This window comes from Erythrolamprus reginae, chromosome 2 (assembly GCF_031021105.1).
Source record: "Erythrolamprus reginae isolate rEryReg1 chromosome 2, rEryReg1.hap1, whole genome shotgun sequence".
NCBI lineage: Eukaryota > Metazoa > Chordata > Lepidosauria > Squamata > Dipsadidae > Erythrolamprus > Erythrolamprus reginae.
In genome coordinates, this window is record NC_091951.1 from 30,962,645 (window position 1) to 30,985,583 (window position 22,939).

Genomic DNA, 22,939 nt, shown 5'->3' on the forward strand with positions numbered 1-22,939 from the left:
GATTTCTGCATGAAACACAGAACCAAGAGCTGAACTGAGGTCTTCTGAATGTACTTAGGCCAGCAACTCCATCGTCTTCCCCCGCCCCAAACGATGCTTTCCCTTGGTTTAGTTCTTGCCGTTGGTATGAGTGGCATCGATTTGCCGTTAGAACAATCAAACAAAAACATTGCTAACGGCAGAAGCCTGTAATTCAGCAGTGTGTCGCTAGATGGCGAGCGCTGTATTACATGGGAAACAGCCCGCGACTAGAAAGCGGGTCAATACAGTAGAGCCGGATCGATGGTGGCTGACTACCCACATCCAATGGAAGGGAGCGGGAGGGAGCCTGAAGCGGTTGAAACAATAGAGTACTCAATTCCTAGAAGGGATGTGGAAGAGAGCGGAAGAAATGAGGAGTCTTCTCTTCCGTCTGACCCATCGGAGGACTGTGGCTTGGAGGGCGCCTCTCCTGCTCTTCCCAGGAGTTCAGCAGCTGGAAGGTGAGTTAAGGCCAGGTCGGGGGAGAAGCCGGTGCAAGGAGGGCTGCTTGGTTCCCTCCAAGAGGCAGAAGCAGAAAAGAAACCAGGCTGAACCATGTCGGGTGCTGCTGCATATTCCTCCCCTCCCCAAACTTTGTTCCAGTGTTGCTTATATACAACTTCATAGTGCTTTTACAGATCCCTTTACGTAGTTTACAGAACCAGAATATTGCTTCAAATAATCTGGGTCCCCATTTTACCTGCCTCGGATGGATGGATGGCTGAGTCAATCTTGAGATGTTGAACTAGATCTTGAATGGCTGGATCTTCCAGAACAGATGAGATAGTACAGTATATTATGTGGGAAATAAGAGCCAGTTTGGTGGAGTGGTAAAAGCTGCAAGTTGCAGATGGGGAGGTGCTCAGTTCCAGATCTGCCATAGCCATAAATCCATCTGGCCTTATCTGGTGAGTCCTCTCAGGCCCAGGAAACAGGAAAGGGAGAGACCACTTGGGAAATCCTTGCCAAGGAAAAAAGAAAGATTCCTGCATGCAACACAGATTAGAACCAAGAGCTGAATTGAGGTCTTCTGAATGTAGCTAGGCCAGCAACTCCATCGTCTTCCCCCGCCCCAAACTGTTTTTCCTTGCTTTAGTTCTTGCAGTTGGTATGAGTGCCATTGATGCCGCATTAGAACATTCAAACAAAAATATTGCAACGACAGATGCCTGTAATTCAGCCGTATGTCGCTAGATGGCGAGCGCTCTATTACATGGGAAACACCCGGCGACTAGAAAGCGGATAAGTACAGTAGAGCCGCATTGATGGCGGCTGAGTACCCACATCCAATTGGAGGGAGGGCGACGGAGCCTGAAGAGGTTGAAACAATAGATTACTGGATTCCTAGAGGGGATGTGGAAGAGAGGGGAACAACTGAGGAATCTTCCGGCTGACCCATTGGAGGACGGTTGCTTGGACGGCGCCTCTCCTGCTCTTCCCAGGAGTTTAGCAGCTGGAAGGTGAGTTAAGGACAGGTCGGGGGAGAAGCCGGTGTAAGGAGGGCTGCTTGGTTCCCTCCACGAGGCTGAAGCAGAGAAGAAACCAGGCTGAACCATATCGGGTGCTGCTGCGTGTTCCTCCCCTCCCCAAACTTTGTTCTAGTGGTGCTGGTCGTTATAAAAGTGGTGCCTGCAATTTTCTGTTTGTTGGGAGATTTTTAAAAAAATTCTTCATTGGACTCTTTGATTTTATGGGTGTGTCTTTGGAAACTGTGGCGTTTGATGCACAAAAGCCTGGATTATATCTTGAAGATGCTTTTGGTACCACGCATCAATTGAAGCCCCTGATCTGGTGAAGCTGTCCCATCCTCCAAAATTAGAGACAAACGTTTAAGGGTACCCACTTCTTAGACATTTTTGAAGCTGAAATACAAATGGACTTTTACCAGGCATATATTCGTAGGCGTAGCTATCTATATTTGTCCCTATGTCCGTATCTGTAGGCAGAAGCAGAAAAGAAACCAGGCTGAACCATGTCGGGTGCTGCTGCATGTTCTTCCCCTCCCCAAAATTTGTTCGGGTATTGCTTGGTCGTTAGGAAAATGATGCCTGCAATTTTATGCTTGTTGGGGGATTTTAAAAAAATTCCTTCAGTTTAAATTGGACTCTTTATTTTTATGGATGTGTTCTTTCCTTGGAAACTGGGGCGTTTGATGCACAAAAGCCTGGATTATATCTTGCAGATGCTTTGGGTACCACGCAGCAATTGAAGCCTCTCATCTGGTGAAGCTGCCCCACCCTCTAAAATTAGAGACAAACATTTTAAGGGTACCCACTTCTCAGACATTTTTGAAGCTGAAATATTTTAATATATTTGTAGCCATAACTAGCTTGAATGAAAACATTATGCAAGAAGGGATCCAAACCCCCAACCACTGCCCTCTATGTGTCAACTAACTTTAGGAAATGTGATACGCAAGAGGACACACCTGTGGGAGAAGCCATATGCGTTTCTCAATGGTGGGAAAACTTTCAGTCAAAATTCTCACCTGATGATACACCAGAGGACTCACACAGTGGAGACATATATTCGTAGGTGTAGTTATGAGTTCCTATCCACCCCGATTCTATGGAGAGGGGCGGCATACAAATCTAAAAAATTATGATGATGATGATGATGATGTGCGTATCTGTATAATTTAGCCTTGACATTTCCTGACATATTTAAAAATATTATTTAAGAAGTTTGACTTAACTGAAGTCCAGAAGACAATTTCATGTTTTTGTGGATATTCAAACTGTGACTTTTTATATGTGAAATTAATTATAATTAAGTTTAGAAGTTAATTTATCATTTTGTCCTGTTTGCTTTTCATTATTGTTGTTAGTCCACAACTTTACTGCAGGCCTTCATGTCCTCTACCATCCTCTGGAGTCCAGTTAAGCTCACGCCTGCTGCTTCAGTAACTCCATCCAGCCATCTCATTCTGTTGCTTCTTTCTTCTTTTGCCCTCAATCGTTCCCATCATTAGGCTTTTCTTCAGTAAGTCCTTCCTTCCAGTGGTGGGATTCAATTTTTTTAACAACTAGTTCTGTGGGTGTGGCTTATTTGGGGCGCAGCTTGGTCATGTGATGTGGGTGTAACTAACTTGTCATGTGACTGGATGGGCCTGGCTATGTGCATAGGGATTACTCAGAGAGCTGAAAAAAGTCCTTGCATTTACAACTTGTCTCCCCACTTACGAGAGTCTTCACATTTCTGCCCATTGCACATTCTTAATACCCGTGTCATACATTTCACAATGGCAGTTCTTTTTACTATGGTGACAAAATAGGGCACAAAATGTAAAATGTGAGGACAATCACAAGTGTGAGGACCCATCACAAATAACGTTTTCAGCCTTCTGAGTAGTCCCTATGTGCACATGGCGTGTCCAGGTGGTCATGTGACTGGGTGGGCGTGTCCAATTTGATATCAGTTATGTAGAGGGGCGGTACTCAACTGGCCTGTCATGACTGTGGCGATGCTGCAATGGTCATAAGTGTGAAAAACGGTCGTAAGTCGCTTTTTCAGTGCCATTGTAATTTTGAATGGTCACTAAATGAACTGTTGTAAATCAGGGATTACTTGTACAAAGATAGGAAAAGCTTCATTGTTTGCAAAAATCTGCTCTAAATAACCAATCATTAGATTAGAAATACTTGAAAACTAGTGTTAAAAATCAGGCAAGGTTCCAGAGCATCTTGAAGAATTAAAATCATTAAAATGCTATGATAAGTATAGTGTCTGAGCGGCAGTCCCTTTGGGACTGGGCGGCATAGAATTATGTATGTGTATGTTTTTTTTTGCTGAATTTGAAAATTAAGGGAGACTAGGATAGATCTATTTCGGCCTTATTTTGGCCTCATCAGCTAGCCATACCCTCATTGGGACTTGAACCTGCAACCTTTGCCTTCTAAATATAAATATCTGTTGCTCTCTCTTTCTCTTGTTCTCTCTCTTGTTTTCTTTCTCTCTCTCTCTTCCTTTCTTTCTCTCTTTCTCTCTTGTTTTCTTTCTATCTCTCTTACTCTTACACTTCCATGCTGCCCAGTCCCAAAGGGACTGCCACTCAGACACTATACTTTTCCGCCCACACAGAAAAAAAATTAGAGGGAACATTGATCTGGACCGTGAATTACCAGAGGTTCATGCAGGATGTTGAGGAGACACGTCCCGCCTACCAGAAATTTGGAAACCAGCCCTAAACAAATAAACATATCATAATCATCACCATGTCAATCCTATATACATATGCATACATACATACATACATGTAGATTGTTCTGAGTTCGGGTTTTGCCCCATGTAATGTTTTGAGTGTCTATGCGACGTTTCGGTGAAATCACATTCACCATCATCAGGCTGAAGTTGTAAGCTTCGTGCTGCTGTAGATATAGTTTGTTTGCAACTGCCATTTGTTCCTTATAAATAGTGGTGGGGGTGGAGATTTGGTTTGAATGTAGCAAGTAGATTGGGTGGCTATGTTTTAATGATTTGATTGGTTGGTGGAATCACATTTAGTTGAAGGATTGACATGGTGATGATTATGATATGTTTTTTTGTTTAGGGCTGGTTTACAAATTTCTGGTAGGCGGGACATGTCATCACGTTTATTCATGCTGAGGGGGTGTTTTTCTATCTCTATGGCTTCCATGATTATTCTTTTATATACGTGTTCTGTTTTGGAAAGTAATTTAGTTTTTTTGAAGTCAATTTCATGTCCTGTTTTTTTAATGTGCTGGACAAGGGAGGAAGTTTTTTCTTCTTTTTTGACGGCTTTTTTATGTTCTGCAATGCATGCGTTTATTCTTCGATTAGTTTGTCCAATGTATGTGGCTGCACATGTTTTGCATGGTATTCCATAGATTCCTTGGTTTTCGAGATGGATTTTGTCCATAACATATCAGACAGGATCCTCACCACTGCAGAAACCAGTGTCCTTTCAAAAGGATTCAATTTTGCAATAGCCCCCAAACTCATCCCAATTGAAAACATCATATGTGGAGTTGAAGCTACCCTAAATAAAATCAACCCAGATGAAGCCAACAAAATCAGACTTGAAGTCACCAATATTCTCTGTTCCAGCAAACCACCCAGAAGCAACATACAAAAAGAAGAACAAAGTGCACTTATCAATTTGAAGAAAGACAACAATATAATCATCCTCCAAGCAGACAAAGGAAACTCCACAGTGGTGATGAACACAGCAGACTACAAGGAAAAACTATCCATCCTACTACAAAACCCTGCCTACAAACTTCTAAACACAGATCCTACCACCTACCTAGAAAAAACCACCAAATCCAAAATAAAAGCCTCTTCCATCAGTAAAGAGATCCAACAAAGAATCATCCCCAGAGAAAAATCTTCCATATGTCCAAAACTCTATGGCCTCCCAAAAATACAGAAAGAATGAATACCTCTCAGGCCAATAGTCAGCTCCATAGGCTCACCTCTGCAAAATGTCGCCAAATTTTTAGCCAAATATCTTGAGCCCTATACAGAAACTATCACCTCATAAGTACAAAATTCATTCCACTTTATAGAAATAATTAAAAAACAGCTATCTAAAACAAATACAAGCCCCCCCAAGTATATCTTAGATCTGACCAACCACTGTCTGACAAATACATACTTCATCTATAACGAACAAAGATATAAACAAATAGAAGGAGCCCCCATGGGATCACCCCTCTCACCTGTCATTGCAAACCTCTACATGGAACATTTTGAAAACAATGCCTTGGAGAAATCTAAACACAAATCCAAACTTTGGCTGAGATATGTAGATGACACTTTTGTAATTTGGCCACATGGAAAAGAAAAACTGGACAATTTCCTCACACATCTCAATAGCCTACACCCCAAAATACAATTCACTATGGAAACAGAAGCCAGTGATCAACTTCCCTTTCTGGATGTCCTAATCTATAAAAAACCCAATGGCACCCTAGGACACACCATCTACCAAAAGAAAGCACACACCAACCGTTATTTAAATGCACACTCCCACCACCACCCTGCACAGATCACCTCAGTAGCCAAAACCCTCATCACCAAAACCAAACGCCTAGCTGACCATGACCATTTAAAAACTGAATTGAACAAACTCAAAGATGTATTAATTTCTAATGGATTTTGAAAGAAAAACAATTACAAACCTAATCAAAAAAGAGACCCCCCCCCCCAAAAAAAAAATCAAGACCAAGAACAGAATAATGGCATCACCCTGCTCCCTTACATTAAAGGCACCACGGACAAAATTAGTAAAATTCTCCACAAACATAATATCAAAACTTCCATTTGTCACTAACCAGAAAATATCAAACATCCTAAGAAACCCAAAAGACAAAATCCATCTCGAAAACCAAGGAATCTATGAAATACCATACAAAACATGTGCAGCCACATACATTGGACAAACTAATCGAAGAATAAACGCACGCATTGCAGAACATAAAAATGCACGATAGCATGCACCCACACTCTTTCGGCACCCAAGGGAAAAAAGGTTTGCCATCACTGGTATAGAGCTACTCCACCTTTGGCTGCAGAGCACATAGTCAATCTGATTACTATGTTTACTGTCTGGTGATATCTATCTGCATAATCATTTCTTGGGTTGTTGGAAAAGAGTGTTTGCTATGACTTATTTTAATTGTAATGCATGTTTTTTCTTTCTTTATGTTTTCACATCTTCTGCAGCTATTTTATAAATACTTTATGTCAATCTAATGTTTTATGTCAATCTTGTAGACCGAAACGTTGCGAGCAAGATAAATCCGGAAAAGTCAGAAACCCAAGCAGCTTTGAAAGGAAAGCAAGTCCAGCCAGAAATGAAGTGTATTTCCCCGCCTCCAGAAAGCTACAAAAGACTTCTCCTTCTGCAAGCAGGTGAAGGACAAAAGAGAGAATATCAAGAGAGTTTTAAGTTGGGAAAAAATGAATATGTAGAACTCAAGGAAACAGTGCAGAAAAAGATCAAAGAGGATTGTATTCATGCTCAGAAAAAGGAGGCGTAATCTGGAAATCAGTGCAGGAGGAAGTGGTCATTTCATAGTCACATAGGATAGGCAGGCATTCAAACTTCACCCTGTGAATCAAGTAAGAATAGCTTGAATGAAAACAGCATCCAAAAGTATCCTTGGTGGAAAATCCCACAATATGCAGCTTCTAGGGAAAAATAGATTGCAGAGCACAGCCGATAATGCATGAGAGAACCCAATGAAGCGAAGGCCACCCACTGCCCATTTCCTACCTTTAGGAAGTGTCATACAAAAGAAAATTCACATGGGGGACAAACTATATGAGTGTCTAGATTGTGGGAAAACTTTTAATAGCAATTCTCACCTGGTAATGCACCAGAATATTCACACAGGGGAGAAACTGTACGAATGTTCAGACTGTGGGAAATGTTTTAGTAAAAATTCCACTCTGGTGAAACATCAGAGGACTCACACAGGAGAGAAACCGTATGAGTGTCCAAATTGTGGGAAAAGTTTCAGTCAGAATTCCAGTCTGGTGACACATCAGAGGACTCACACAGGAGAGAAACCGTATGAGTGTCCGGATTGCGGGAAAAGTTTCAGTCAGAATTCCAATCTGGTGACACATCAGAGGACTCACACAGGAGAGAAACAGTATGAGTGTTCAGACTGTGGGAAAAGTTTCAGTAAGAATTCCAGTCTGATTAATCATCAGAGGACTCACACAGGAGAGAAACTGTATGAGTGTCCGGATTGTGGGAAAAGTTTCAGTCAGAATTCCAATTTGGTGACACATCAGAGGACTCACACAGGAGAGAAACCGTATGAGTGTCCAGACTGTGGGAAAAGTTTCAGTGAGAATTCCACTCTGGTGAAACATCAGAGGACTCACACAGGAGAGAAACCGTATGAGTGTCCAGACTGTGGCAAAAGTTTCAGTCAAAATTTCAACCTGATGATACATCAGAGGAGTCACACAAGAGAGAAACCCTATGAGTGTTCAGACTGTGGGAAATGTTTTAGTCAAAATTCCACTCTGGTGAAACATCAGAGGACTCACACAGGAGAGAAACCGTATGAGTGTCCAGATTGTGGGAAAAGTTTCAGTCTAAATAACCACCTGATGACACATCAGAGGACTCACACAGGAGAGAAACCATATGAGTGTCCAGATTGTGGGAAAAGCTTCAGTCAAAATTACAACCTTATAATACATCAGATGACTCACACAAGAGAGAAACCATATGAGTGTCCAGATTGTGGGAAAAGTTTCAGTCAAAATAACAACCTTATAATACATCAGAGGACTCACACAGGAGAGAAACCATATGAGTGTCCAGACTGTGGGAAATGTTTTAGTCAAACTTCCAGTCTGGTGAAACATCAGAGGACTCACACAAGAGAGAAACCATATGAGTGTCCAGATTGTGGGAAAAGTTTCAGTCAAAATTCCACTCTCCTGATACATCAGAGGACTCACACAGGAGAGAAACCGTATGAGTGTTCAGACTGTGGGAAATGTTTTAGTCAAAATTCCACTCTCGTGATACATCAGAGGACTCACACAGGAGAGAAACCGTATGAGTGTCCGGATTGTGGGAAAAGCTTCAGTCGAAATAACCACCTGATGAGACACCAGAGGACTCACACAAGAGAGAAACCATATGAGCAGTGAACGGCTATCAAAGTTTTTACTACCACACTGTGGGAGTGGCTTATGCAGGATGCCCTGCATTTTCTTTCAACATCTTTCAGTGCAAATTGGGTGCTCTGAGGTGGAGCTCCATTTTTGCTATCCGATTGTATTCCCCCCCCCCCCGGCATCCGCACAGTAGCCCACCCCTGCATATGAGTGCTTTAGCAACCTTTTGTATTTGTAGCAACCCGAATTTCTTTTCTGATCTGCCTTTGCAAGTTCACCTGAGAGATGAAGTACTTAATTTCTGGCCTGATCCTGTTTAGCCAAACATCTGTCAGTATTATGCATTAAATGGGAAAGAAAAGAAAAAAAATGAAAATGGATAATGTTTCCTTGATCAAGGTTAATTACTTCTGTATTTTGTATGATGAAAATGTAGTGGGTATTTCCTTTTGTAAAAATAGCATAATTGCAGGCAAAAAGTGCTTTAGAATGTTTTTTCCACATCGAACAAGAGATAATATAAAAGCAAGATATATTTTTTTTTAGAAATCTGCTTCACATCCATAAAAAATTTATTGGAAGGTAGGAATGTTACCAATTTTAGCTGCACAGATATGAAGTGAGAGAACTACCGTAGATGTGCAAATAATTTCCAATATTATAGAAAAAGAGGCATTGTGATTTTTGAGTGTGGCATCTTCAGGTTTATGAGAACTCCGGCTGTGATCTCCTTTGCTGGGAGATGCCTCTTGTTCCCTTTTGAAGGTTGATATTACGATAGCACTGTCAGGATGTTAAACATTTTTCTGAGTTTGAAAGACATCAAATAATTCACTAAGGCTGCATTACTATTACTATTTTGTTTTTCTCATTATTCCTATCACTCATCTCCTCCCACTTATGACTGTAACTTCTTGTTTGTATCCTTACTATTTAGATTTATATTTATTCTTTCCCGATTGTTTATTTGAACTCTATAACAACTATTGTTGTGCCTCATGATTCTTGACAAATGTATCTTTTTCTTTCACTGAGAGCATATGCAAAGACAAATTCCTTGTGTATCCAATCACACTTGGCCAATAAAGAATTCTATTCTATTCTAATTCTGTTCTAATCTAATCTAATCTCATTTTATTCTATTCTAATTCTATTTTATTCTATTCTAATTCTATTCTAATCTAATCTCATTTTATTCTATTCTAATTCTAATTCTAATTTACTTTTAGATTATATTATATTAACAAAGTTGGAAGGGACTATGTAGGCCATGTAAACCAACAACCCCCCCCCAAGCAGGAGCCCCTACACCAGGGGTCCCCAAAGTTTTTACATAGGGGGCCAGTTCACTGTCCCTTGGACTGTTGGAGGGCCGGACTATTAAAAAACCTGTGAACAGATACCTATGCATACTGCACATACCTTATTTCTTTCTCTCTCCCTCTCTTGCTTTCTTTCTCTCTCCCTCTCTTGCTCTCTTTCTTGCTTTCTTTCTATCTCTTGCTATGTCTTTCTCACTCTCTCTCTTGCTATCTCTCTTCCTCCCTCCCTCCCTTTCTCTCTCCCTCTTTCTCCCCCTTCCCTCCCTCCTTCCTTCCTCTCCACTTCTTTCCCTCGCTATTTTCCCCTTCTCTTTCCCTTTTCTTTCTTTCTCTCCACTTCTCTCTCTCTCTTTTCCCTCTTTCACCCTCCCTCTTCTCTCCCCGCGGAGGACTCACCCGACAAGCCTCCACCCTCCGACCCCGGACTCCCATTCAATCCCCAATCAGAAAACGGGAGCTAGCAACTCAAAGAGGAGGAGGAGGCGGGTGTGTGCGTGTATGTGTGTGTGTTGTGCCCAGCTTGGCTTTCGGCAAGCCTTGCTTTACCTCGGGTGAGATGAGATTGAGGGGGACGTTCTCGCTGCTTTTCCAGTGTGGCCTTGGAAAAGACCCGCGGGCCAGATAAATGGCCTCAGCGGGCCGCATGTGGCCCGCAGGCCGTAGTTTAGGGACCGCTGCCCTACACCATTTCTGACAGGTGGCAGGTCTATCTCAACCTGAATGTCTCCAGTGATGACGCTCTCACAACGTACAAAGACAAGCTGTTCCATTGCAGTTTAATGTTTCCAAATGTAAAATAATGCACTTGGGGAAAAGGAATCCTCAATCTGAGTATTGCATTGGCAGTTCTGTGTTAGCAACAACTTCAGAAGAGAAGGATTTAGGGGTAGTGATTTCTGACAGTCTCAAAATGGGTGAACAGTGTGTTTGGGCGGTAGGAAAAGCAAGTAGGATGCTTGGCTGCATAGCTAGAGGTATAACAAGCAGGAAGAGGGAGATTGTGATCCCGCTATATAGAGCACTGGTGAGACCACATTTGGAATACTGTGTTCAGTTCTGGAGATCTCACCTACAAAGGATATTGACAAAATTGAATGGGTCCAAAGATGGGGTACAAGAATGGTGGAAGGTCTTAAGCATAAAACGTATCAGGAAAGACTTAATGAACTCAATCTGTATAGTCTGGAGGACAGAAGGAAAAGGGGGGACATGATCGAAACATTTAAATATATTAAAGGGTTAAATAAGGTCCGGGAGGGAAGTGTTTTTAATAGGAAAGTGAACACAAGAACAAGGGGACACAATCTGAAGTTAGTTGCGGGAAAGATCAAAAGCAACATGAGAAAATATTATTTTACTGAAAGAGTAGTAGATCCTTGGAACAAACTTCCAGCAGACGTGGTTGGTAAATCCACAGTAACTGAATTTAAACATGCCTGGGATAAACATATAGCCATTGTAAGATAAAATACAGGAAATAGTATAAGGGCAGACTAGATGGACCATGAGGTCTTTTTCTGCCGTCAGTCTTCTATGTTTCTATGTTTCTACCTTCTTGTTTGTGTCCTTACAATTTAGATTAATATTTATTCCTTCCTGATTGCTTATTTGAACCCTATAACAATTATTGTTAAACCTTATGATTCTTGACAAATGTATCATTTTCTTTCATGTACACTGAGAGCATATGCAAAGACAAATTCTTAAGATAAAATATAAAAAATATTATAAGGGCAGACTAGATGGATCATGAGGTCTTTTTCTACCGTCAGTCTTCTATGTTTCTATGTATCTATCTTTGGAGTGGGAATTGAAGTCCACGAGCCTTAATCTTGCCAGGTTTGAAGACCCTTGCACTTCTAAAACCTAAATCCACAGTAACTGAATTTAAACATGCCTGGGATAAACATATATCCATCCTAAGATAAAATACAAAAAATATTATAAGGGCAGACTAGATGGGTCATGAGGTCTTTTTCTGCCGTCAGTCTTCTATGTTTCTATGTGTTTCAAATCTGATTGATGCAGCGTTTTGGGATGCAATTTATGGACAGCAATGTTATATATGTTCTGTTCGGGAATGCTGAGAAACAAAATGTCTCCAATATCTTACTTTCGGGGGATGCCTTATATTAGGCAATTCTACGAAACCTCTCCTATGTCTTACTTTCGAAGGTGACTTGTTTTCAGGGAAACAGGGTAGAGCAAAGTGGGATAGAGAACAACACTATCAGGTGGATTGGCAACTGAGTAACCAACAACACTCAGCGAGTCGTCCTAAATAATAATAATAATAATAATAATAATAATAATAATAATAATAATAATTTATTAGATTTGTATGCCGCCCCTATCCGAAGACTCGGGGCGGCTCACAACAAACGATAAAACAATATATAAATGGGACAATATATAAATGGGACAATATATAAATGGGACAATATATAAATGGGACAATATATAAATGGGACAATGTCCACATGGAATGACGTCAGTAGCGGGATACCACAAGGATCCTAAGCCCAGTACTTTTCAACATATTCATTAATGACTTAGATGAGGGAGTAGAAGGGGAAGTAATCAAATTTGCAGATGACACCAAGCTGGCGGGAGTGGCCAACACCCCAGAGGATAGGCTCAGGATACAGAGGGATCTAAACAAAGTAGTGCTAAGGGCCCAAACGAACAAAATGAAGTTAAATGCAGAGAAAAGTAGGATCCTACACCTAGGTAAGAAAAACCCAAAACACAAATATACAAACTGGGCAAAAATACTCTCAACAGTAGTGAATGTGAGAGAGATTTTGGAGTCTTGGTGGACAAAAAAACTAAACATGAGCCAACAATGAGCCGGGGTGGTGCAGCAGGTAGAGTGCTGTACTGCAGGCCACTGAAGCTGACTGTAGATTTGAAGGTCAGCGGTTCAAATCTCATCACCAGCTCAAGGTTGACTCAGCCTTCCATCCTTCCGAGGTGGGTACAATGAGGACTCAGATTGTGGGGGCAATATGCTGGCTCTGTTAAAAAGTGCTATTGCTAACATGTAAATAAATAAATAAATGTTCAGCGGCGGCTAAAAAAGCCAACACAAGCTGCATATAAGGAGGAATACACTCCAAGACAAGGGAGGTGCTAATACCACTCTATAATGGCCTAGTCAGACCACACCTAGAGTACTGCATTCAGTTTTGGTCACCACACTAAAAAAGAGACATTGATACTGTAGAAAAAGTGCAGAAGTGAGCAACCACAATGGTAAGGGGACTAGAAACTAAAACATAGGAAGAAAGATTGCAGGAATTGGGCATGGATAATCTAGGAAAGAAAAGGTCAAGGGGGGACATGATAGCAGTCTACAAATACTTGAATGGTTACCACAGGGAGGAGGGGAACACATTATTTTCCAAATCACCAGAGCCAGACAAGGAGCAACAGTTGGAGGCTTTCCAGGGGGAGATTCAACCTGGAAATAAGGAGGAATTTTTTTTCTGAGAGGGATCAACTAGTGGAACGACTTGCCTGCAGAGGTGGTGAAGGCTCCAACACTAGTGACCTTCAAGAAAAGACTGGACTGCTATTGGACTAGTGCGATGTAGGGTCTCCTGCACTAGCAGGGGGGTGGACTAGATGACCTGAAAGGTCCCTTCCAATTGTAATAAGAAATAAAGGTATAAATAAATAAATATCTTTGGTTTTTTAGTCTAGTTACTATTATTAATCTTGATGTCTAGCTTTTAAATGAATTCATGCCATGTTCATTATGCTGTTGACTGTAATAAAGATTTTAAATCTTAAAATAATCAAACTCTATTTAATTCCCATCAGAATGTTATTTAATTTTCTCTTTTTAGTAAGGCTATTAGACAGATCTGTTGTCACATTTTATAATTTTGGTGACCACACTAAAAAGGAGACATTGATGCTCTAGAACTGCTGAAAATGCTTGAAACACTGTATTTTTTGTAGTACTGTATAAGTTGTTCCAGACTGTGAGACATACCTACCTTTTGGTGGAAGGAAAAGTAGAAGAAAAAAAGCCTTTGCCTCCCAGTATCCATCCAGAATTCATTTGGCCCATTTGCTGCGGTCCATTTGCCACTACAGTATTGCAGCCCTTTTGCCACTGCGGCCCATTCACTGCCCGTTTGACACATCCTGTTTTCTGCAGCTTATTTTTCATGGCCTGTTGGCTGCTGCTATTGCCTGTTTGTTGCGGTCTATTCGCTGTGGCCGCTTTGCTGCTGCGACGGTCCAGTCAGCACAGCCCATTCCCTTTCCCTTGCTTTAGTTCTTGCAGTTGGTATGAGTGTCCTCGATGTCGCTTTACAACAAGCAAACAAAAATCTTGCAAACGACATAATCTTGTAACGAGGGAGCCTAAAGCGGTTGAAACAATGGAGTACTCGATTCCTAGAGGGGTTGTGGAATAGAGGGGAACAACTGAGAAATCTTCTCTTCCGGCTGACCCATCGGATGACGGTGGCTTGGAGGGCGCCTCTCCTGCTCTTCCCAGGAGTTGAGCAGCTGGAAGGTGAGTTGAGGACAGGTCGGGGGAGAAGCCGGTGCAAGGAGGGCTGCTTGGTTCCCTCCACGAGGCTGAAGCAGAGAAGAAACCTGGCTGAACTATGTCGGGTGCTGCTGCATGTTCCTCTTCTACCCAAAATTTGTTCTAGTGGTGCTGGTCGTTATGGAAGTGGTGCCTGCAATTTTCTGCTTGTTGGGAGATTTTTTTAAAAATTCCTTCATTGGACTCTTTGATTTTATGGGTGTGTCCTTTCCTTGGAAACTGGGGCGTTTGATGCACAAAAGCCTGGATTATATCTTGCAGATTCTTTTGGTATCACGCATCAATTGAAGCCCCTCTGGTGAAGCTGTCCCATCCTCCATAATTAGAGACAAACGTTTAAGGGTACCCACTTCTCAGACATTTTTGAAGCTGAAGTAGAAATGGACTTTTACCAGGCATATATTCGTAGGCGTAGCTATCTATATTTGTCCCTATATCCGTATCTGTATAATCTAGCCTCGACATTTCTTGATATATTTGAAAATACCAACTTGGTATTGAAGTCCAGAAGAGAATTTATTGTTTGTGTGTATATTTGAATTTAGATCTAACTAATTTTTATTTGTAAAATGAATCATAATTAAGGTTAACTTAGCATTATGGCATCTATATATTTTTCCATTATAAAGTAATGGCAGGCATTCAAATTGACCCCGTGAAGTAAGTAAGAATAATTTGAATGAAAACACTATCCAAGAAGGGATCCAAACCCCCAGCCACGGCCCTCAATGTGGCAACTAACTTTAGAAAATATGATACACAAGAGGACACACATGTGGGAGAAACCATATGTGTTTCTCCATTGGGGAATAACTTTTAGTCAGAATTCTCACCTGGTGATACACCAGAGGACTCATACAGTGGAGACATATATTCATAGGCGTAGTATTATTTATTAGATTTGTATGCCGCCCCTCTCCGTAGACTCGGGGCAGCTCACAACAACAATAAAACAATGTATAAGAAATCTAATAATTAAAAAGTCACTAAAAACCCCTTATTAATAAACAATACATACACACAAACATACCATGCATAAACTCTATAGGCCCGGGGGAGATGTCTCAGTTCCCCCATGCCTGGCGGCAGAGGTGAGTTTTAAGGAGTTTACGAAAGACAAGGAGGGTGGGGGCAATTCTAATCTCCGGGGGGGAGTTGGTTCCAGAGGGTTGGTGCCGCCACAGAGAAGGCTCTTCCCCTGGGTCCCGCCAGACGACATTGTTTAGTCGACGCGACCCGGAGAAGGCCAACTCTGTGGCACCTAACCGGTCGCTTCGATTCGTGCGGTAGAAGGCAATCTCTGAGATATCCTGGCCCGATGCCATGAAGGGCTTTATAGGTCAAAACCAAAACTTTGAATTGTGATTGGAAACTGATTGGAAACCAATGAAGACTGCGGAGTGTTGTTGTGACATGGGCATACCTAGGGAAGCCCATGATTGCTCTCGCAGCTGCATTTTGCACGATCTGAAGTTTCCGAACACTCTTCAAAGGTAGCCCCATGTAGAGAGTGTTACAGTAGTCGAATCTCGAGGTGATGAGGGCATGAGTGACTGTGAGTAGTGACGCCCGGTCCAAATAGGACTGCAACTGTTGCACCAGACGAACCTGGCCAAACGCCACCCTTGCCACAGCTGAAAGATGGTTTCTAATGTTAGCTGTGGCTCGAGGAGGATGCCCAAGTTGCGAACCCTCTCTGAGGGGGTCAATAATTTCCCCCCCCCCAGGGTGATGGACGGACAGATGGAATTGTCCTTGGGAGGCAAAACCCACAGCCACTCCGTCTTATCAGGGTTGAGCTTGAGTCTGTTGACACCCACCCAGACCCCAACATCCTCCAGGCACTGGCACATCACTTCCACTGCTTCGCTGGCTGGACATGGGGTGGAGATGTATAGCTGGGTGTTAACAGCATACTGATGATACCTCACCTCATATCCTTGGATGATCTCACTCAGCGGTTTCATGTAGATATTAAATAGCAGGGGGGAGAGGACTGACCCCTGAGGCACCCCACAAGGGAGCAACCTAGAGGTCGACCTCTGACCCCCCCTCCCCCCCACTAACACCAACTGCGACCGACCGGAGAGGTAGGAGGAGAACCACTGAAGGACAGTGCCTCCCACTCCCAACCCCTCCAGCCAGCCCAGAAGGATATCATGCTAGATTACCAGTAGTAATCTATACTGCTCAAAAAAAGAAAGGGAACACTCAAATAACACATCCTAGATCTGAATGAATGAAATATTCTCATTGGATATATCATTTGCACAACTATTCCATTTGCACAACAGCATGTGAAATTGACTGTCAATCAGTGTTTCTTCCTAAGTGGACAGTTTGATTTCACAGAAGTTTGATTTACTTGAAGTTATATTCTGTTTTTTAAGTGTTCCCTTTATTGTTTTGAACAATGTACATTAGTTCCTATGTGGATATCTGTATAATTTGGCCTTGACATTTCCTGGTATATTTAAAAATAACCAATTTGTTATTTAAGAATTTTGACTTAACTGAAGTCCAGAAGAGAATTTAATGTTTTTTTGGATAATCAAACTGTGACTGGTCTTTTATATGTCAAATGAATCATAATTAAGGTTAGAAGTTAATTTATCATTTTTCCCTGTTTACTTTTCATTATTGTTGTTAGTCCACAACTTTACTGCATGCCTTTTTGTGCTCTACCATCCTGTGGAGTCCAGTTAAACTCACGCCTGCTGCTTCAGTGACTCCATCCAGCCACCTCATTCTCTGTTGCCTCTTTCTTCTTTTGCCCTCAATCCTTCCCATCATTAGGCTTTTCTCCAGTAAGTCCTTCCTTCCAGTGGTGGGATTCAAATTTTTTAACAACTGATTCTGTGGGTGTGGCTTATTTAGGGCGTGGCTTGGTCATGTAGTGTGGGTGTAACTAACGTGTCATGTGACTGGATGGGCATGGCTACCTGCATAGGGACTTAGATAGCTAAAAAATGTCCTTGCATTTACGACCTGTCTCCGCACTTACGAGAGTCTTCACATTTATGCCCATTGCACATTCTTAACAATATTGTCATGCATTTCACAACTGCGGTTCTTCTCTTTACCACGGTAACAAGATAATGCACAAAATGTAAAATGTGAGAACAGTCATAAGTGTGAGGACCCATCAAAAATAAACTTTTCAGCCCTCTGAGTAGTCCCTATGTGCACCTGTTGTGTCCAGGTAGTGTTGTTACTGGGTGGGCGTGTCCAACTTGACATTAGTCATGTAGAGGGGTGCTCCTCACCTGGCCTATCGTGACTGTGGCGATGCTGCAATGGTCATAAGTGTGAAAAATGGTCATAAGTCACTTTTTTAATGCCATTGTAATTTTGAATGGTCAGTAAATGGATGACTGTAAATCAGGAATTACCTGTAGAAAAATAGAAAAAGCTTCATTGCTTGCAAAAATCTGCTCTAAATCAGCGTTTCCCAACCGGTGTGCCGCGGCACACTAGTGTGCCGCGAGACATGGCCAGATGTGCCGCCAAGCTCTAGCTGGGCGGGGCGCTGCCGGTACTTCCGTTCTGGGGCTCCCGCTCGCAGCTGTCCCCCGGCTCCTGCTTGATGCCGCGGTTTTCGGCGCTCTCCTGCTGGGCCTCAAAGAAGGAAGGCAGGAAGAAGGAGAGCTCCATTCTTCACGCCTTTTTCCCGCCTTCCTTCTTTGGGGCCCAGCAGGAGAGCGCCGAAAACCGTGGCATCGAGCAGGAGCCGGTTGACAGCTGCGAGCGGGAGCCCCAGGACAGAAGTACCGGCAGCGCCCCGCCCAGCTGGAGCTTCTCTGGCGTCAACGGCAAGTGTCCTTTGTGGCCCGGCGGGAGGGCACTGGCGATGGGAGCGGGGGGGGGGGTGGCCGCAGCGGCCGCAGGCAGTCGCGGGGAGATGGCGGCGGCGAGAGGGAGCGCTCTCTCTCTCAGCTGACTGCAAGCGGGAGCCCTGACGGTAGCGGTTGGACGTGCTGCTGGACGTCGTACATGCTGGCGCTGCCACCGTCAGGGCTCCCGCTTGCAGTCAGCTGTGAGAGAGAGAAAGAAAGAGAGACATATAAGAGAGGCAGAGAGAGAGAGAAAGAGAGACATAGCAAGAGAGGCAGAGAAAGAGAGACAGAGCAAGAAAGAGAGGCAGAAAAAGAGAGAGAGAGAAAGAGAGAGAAAGAGAGACATAGCAAGAGAGGCAGAGAGAGAGAAAGAAAGAGAGACATAGCAAGAGAAAAAGAGAGACTTAGCAAGAGAGGCACAGAGAGAGAGAGAAAGAGAAAGAAAGACATAGCAAGAGAGACAGAGAGAGAGAAAGAGAGAGAAAGAAAGAGAGATAGCAACAGAGGCAAAGAGAAAGAAAGAGACATATAGCAAGACAGTGAAAGAGAGAGAGCAAGAGAGAGAGAAAAAAGCAAGAAAGATAGCAAGAGAGACAGAGAGAGAGAGAGCAAGGGAGAGAGAAAGACATAGAGGAAGGGAAGGAGGGAGAGAGAAAGAGAGCAAAAAAGAGAGGAAGAAAGAAAGAAAGAAAGAGGGATGGAGAGAGAGAAAGAAGGGAAGGAAGGAAAAGAGAGAAAGAGGGAGAAATAGAGCGAAAGGGAGGAAGAGAGAGGGGTTTTTTGTCCAAACTTTTCTTTAGCCCGCCCCGCCCGCCCCCCCGCCCCTTTCAGTGTTCCCCAGGATTTTGAAAATATGAATAATGTGCCGCGGCTCAAAAAAGGTTGGGAAACACTGCTCTAAATAACCAATCATTAGATTAGAAATACTTGGAAACTAAAGTTACAAATCAGGCAAGATGCCAGGGCACCTTGAGGAATTAAAATCATTAAAATGCTATGAGAAATCAGAAGCCAGCTCTTCCTAATAAAGTGAAACCCTGTAGTAGAGAGGTCATTTAAGCTGCCCAGAAAGAGCACACCCAGAAGAAGCAATTCTTAGGTCCATTTCTACCCCTTAAAGATACTAGCTAGTCGCACTCACCTTATAAGATATCCTAAAGAAATCACCCAGATTTAAGGAAAGATCACATGCCTCCCAGGAAGGTAGTAAAAAAATCAGTGCGAAGCTTGGAAGTATACCCCAAAACCCTCTTGGAAATACACCCCAAAAGGACAGTCCCAATAACCTCTAAAGTAGCGTTTCCCAACCAGTGTGCCGCAGCACACTAGTGTGCCGCGAGACATGGTCAGGTGTGTCGCGAATCTCCTAGGGAAGCTCCAGCTGGGCGGGGCGCTGCTGGTGCCTCCGACCTGGAGCTCCCACTCGCAGCTGCCCCCCGGCTACTGCCCGATGCTGCTGTTGCCGGCGCTCTCCTGCTGGGCCCCAAAGAAGGAAGGCGGGAAAAAAGGAGAGCTTCATTCTTCGCACCGGCAGCAAGAGGAGGAGGGCGCCATTAGCAGCGGCACCAGGTAGTAGCCGGGGGATGGCGATGGCAAGAGCTCCAGGGCGGAGGCACCAGCAGCGCCCCGCCCAGCTGGAGCTTCCCTGGCGGGGCCGGCAACCTATATCCCTTGAGGACCGGAGGGAGGGCACTGGCGGTGGGAGCAGGAGGGTGCCGGGCCGCGCACGCCTGTGCCAGCGCCCCCCAAAACTCCCCCCCGCGCACCCTTTTCCAAGGGCGCACCCGAAGCCATGGCCGCCCCCCCGCACCTCTAGCCCCCTCGCGCCCCTGGCTACTCGCCGCTGCCTTCGCCGAAAGCACTTTTGTCCCGGGCTCTCAGCGAGGGGACTGCAGGAGAGGCGCCGAAGGCGATTCGTTCTCCGGAGGCTGGCGAAAGTTATTTTCAATGTCAGGCGCGTGGGCCGGAGTGCGCTCTCCCCCTCCCCCTGCCACATTCAAAGTAAGCCAGCGAAGGTTTTTCTTACTTTGAATGTTCCGGGCGGGCTGGCAGGGGGATGGGGAGAGAGGGCGCTGGCCCGCGCGCCCAACATTGAAAATCACTTTCGCCAGCCTCCGGAGAACGAGAGAGTGAGAGCGAAAGAGCAAGATAGAAAGTGAGAAAGAGAGACAGAGAGACAAAGAGGGGGTAGAGAAAGAGATAGCAAGAGAGAGAGAATGAGAGAGAGAAAGTGTGAGAGAGAAAACAAGAGAAAGTGAGAAGAGAGAAGGGGAGAGAAAGATAGCAAGAGAGAGAATGAGAGAAAGAAAACAAGAGAGAAAGAGAGAGAAAGCAAGAGAGAGAAAGAAAACAAGAGGGAAAGTGAGAAAAAGAGAGAGAGAGCAAGAGGGGGAGAGATAGAGAAAGAGGGGGAGAGAGAAAGAGAGAGAAAGAAAGAGAGATGAGAGAGGAAGGAAGAGAGAGAGAGAGGAAGAAAGCAAGAGAGAAAGAAAGAGAAAGAAAGATGAGTGAGGAAGGAAGATAGTAAGAGAGAGCGAAAAAAGCAAGAGAGAGATAGCAAGAGAGACAGAGAGAGAGAGCAAGGAAGAGAGAAAGACATAGAGGGAGGGAAGGAGGGAGAGAGAGAGCAAATAAGAGAGGAAGAAAGAAAGAAAGAGGGATGGAGAGAGAGAAAGAAGGGAAGGAAGAGTACGAGGGAGGGAGAAATAGAGCGAAAGGGAGGAAGAGAGAGATTTGTTTTGTCCAAACTTTTCTTTAGCCGCCCCACCCCACCCCGGTTCAATGTTCCAAAGGATTTTGAAAATATGAATAATGTGCCGCGGCTCAAAAAAGGTTGGGAAACACTGCTCTAAAGGAGTGAAGTAAGATCCCCCCTCCCCAGATAGAAAGAGCACTTGAGACTAGATTGAAGCAAAGGAGCAAACACAGTACTTGTTGCTTGTTAAACCAATCACCAGAACAAACAGACACAGGAACTATGCAGATTTCTGAAGATGCTTCTTTTCTGGAACAGAGATTATCCCCTGTCCATCTAGGTTCCTTGTCTTTAAAAGCTTCCTTCTGGCAGCTCTGTGCTGGAAGAACTCCAACAAGGGAGCATTTCCTCCTAAGAGCAGCGTAAAAACGCTAAAATAACCCTTCTCCTCTAAGAAAGTCAAGCAAAGGTGGAAAAAGTACCTGTCAAGAGAAAAAATCTCTGGAAAGAGTAAGTCAAAGTCTGCTGTGGCTTCCTGTTGCTCAAAATATGCACCACAACAGCCAATGTCTAATACCCACTGTCACACAATTTATTGAGCTATGTGACCCCAGTAAGCCAACATAGTATAAATTTAAATTTATAATTTAAATTTAAATTTAAATAAACATTTCAGAAGAAAAAAGAATGGTTAATTCAACTACATATGCTAGTTCTGTGGCCACTCAGGAAATAGTCAGGCACGGGAAGGGTTTTGTGGCTCCCAGTGGTTTTTTTTCTATGTGAAATGGGTTCAAATGACTCTCTGAGTGTTTAAGGTTACTGACCCCTGGTCTAGGTGTACCGCCAAGAATGTAATAAGGGTTCACGGAGAGGCAGTTTCTGTAAGCAGGGCAATAAAGATTAGGCTATAGAAACAAGACCAGAATGTTATAATTCCTTACAGGATTAAGCCTGTGAAGTGGGAAAAAAAGGCAAATTTCTTCTAACAAGTATTTCAGTTTCAATAGTTTTGCTCTCTCTTCAAATTCCTACACTTCTGGTAATTCTCTGTCTACTTACACCTGGAGCTAACCTTGTAGGATTTTGAGTGTAACTTTGAAAGTGAAATGGGTGAAATAGTGCAATAATCTGAGCATTCTTTGGTATTGTCTTTCTTTGGAATTGGAATGTAGACTGACCTTTTCCAATCCCGTGGACACTGTTGAGTTTTCCAAATTTGCTGCCATGTTGTGAATCTCCATTCTGTCTATCAGATCTAATTCCTTTAAGCTATTTGTCACCTCCACTGTATATTCAGCAGAGATACAATTAACTTCATACCTGAGTGGTATAGTGCTTTCCCCTACTTTCTTTAAGTGAAAGCTCATGATCTCAGGCACAGTCAGCTCCTGGTCTTTTTTTTTTAACTGACTGTATATAGCAGTGATGGCACGGGTGTCACAGGTGCCATGCGGAGCCATATCTGCTGGTACGCGAGCTGTTGCCCTAGCTCAGCTGCAACATGCCTGTGTATGCTGGCCAGCTGATTTTTTTCTCACACAGAGGCTTTGGGAGGTTGTTTTTTTGCATCCAGAGAGCCTCTGGGGGAATGGGGAATGGTGTTTTTACCCTCCCCAGGCTCCAGGGAAGTCTTTGGAGCCTGGGAAGGTGAAACAAGAGCCTTCTGGGCTTACCAGAAGTTGGCAAACAGGCCGTTTTCCTCCCCAGGTATTGAATTATGGGTATGGGCAATCGAGCATGCACGATAGCACGCACCCACACTCTTTTGGCACCCAAGGAAAAAATGGTTCGCCATCACTGGTATAGAGCTTCTCCACCTTTGGCTGCAGAGCACATAGTCAATCTGATTTCTGTGTTTACTGTCTGGTGATATCTATCTGCATAA

At 43.5% G+C, this 22,939-nt stretch overlaps 1 protein-coding gene across 4 annotated transcripts in view; it reads left to right on the forward strand.

Moving 5' to 3' along the window:
• The first annotated feature begins 364 nt into the window (after positions 1-364).
• The window catches only part of LOC139163099 (zinc finger protein 252-like), a 39,818-nt gene continuing 17,243 nt past the window's right edge, over positions 365-22,939 (forward strand). The window contains exons 1-4 of one of the 4 annotated variants that reach the window (XM_070744044.1): positions 389-482; positions 2,849-3,003; positions 6,760-8,575; positions 18,408-18,413. In XM_070744044.1, the coding sequence (XP_070600145.1) occupies positions 7,228-8,575; positions 18,408-18,413 (1,354 nt within the window). In that variant the 5' untranslated portion in view covers positions 389-482; positions 2,849-3,003; positions 6,760-7,227. Of the gene's footprint in view, positions 483-1,252; positions 1,482-2,848; positions 3,004-6,759; positions 11,592-14,422; positions 14,485-18,407; positions 18,414-22,939 lie in introns of those variants that run through there. The other 3 variants (XM_070744043.1, XM_070744042.1, XM_070744040.1) reach the window with 3 other exon arrangements.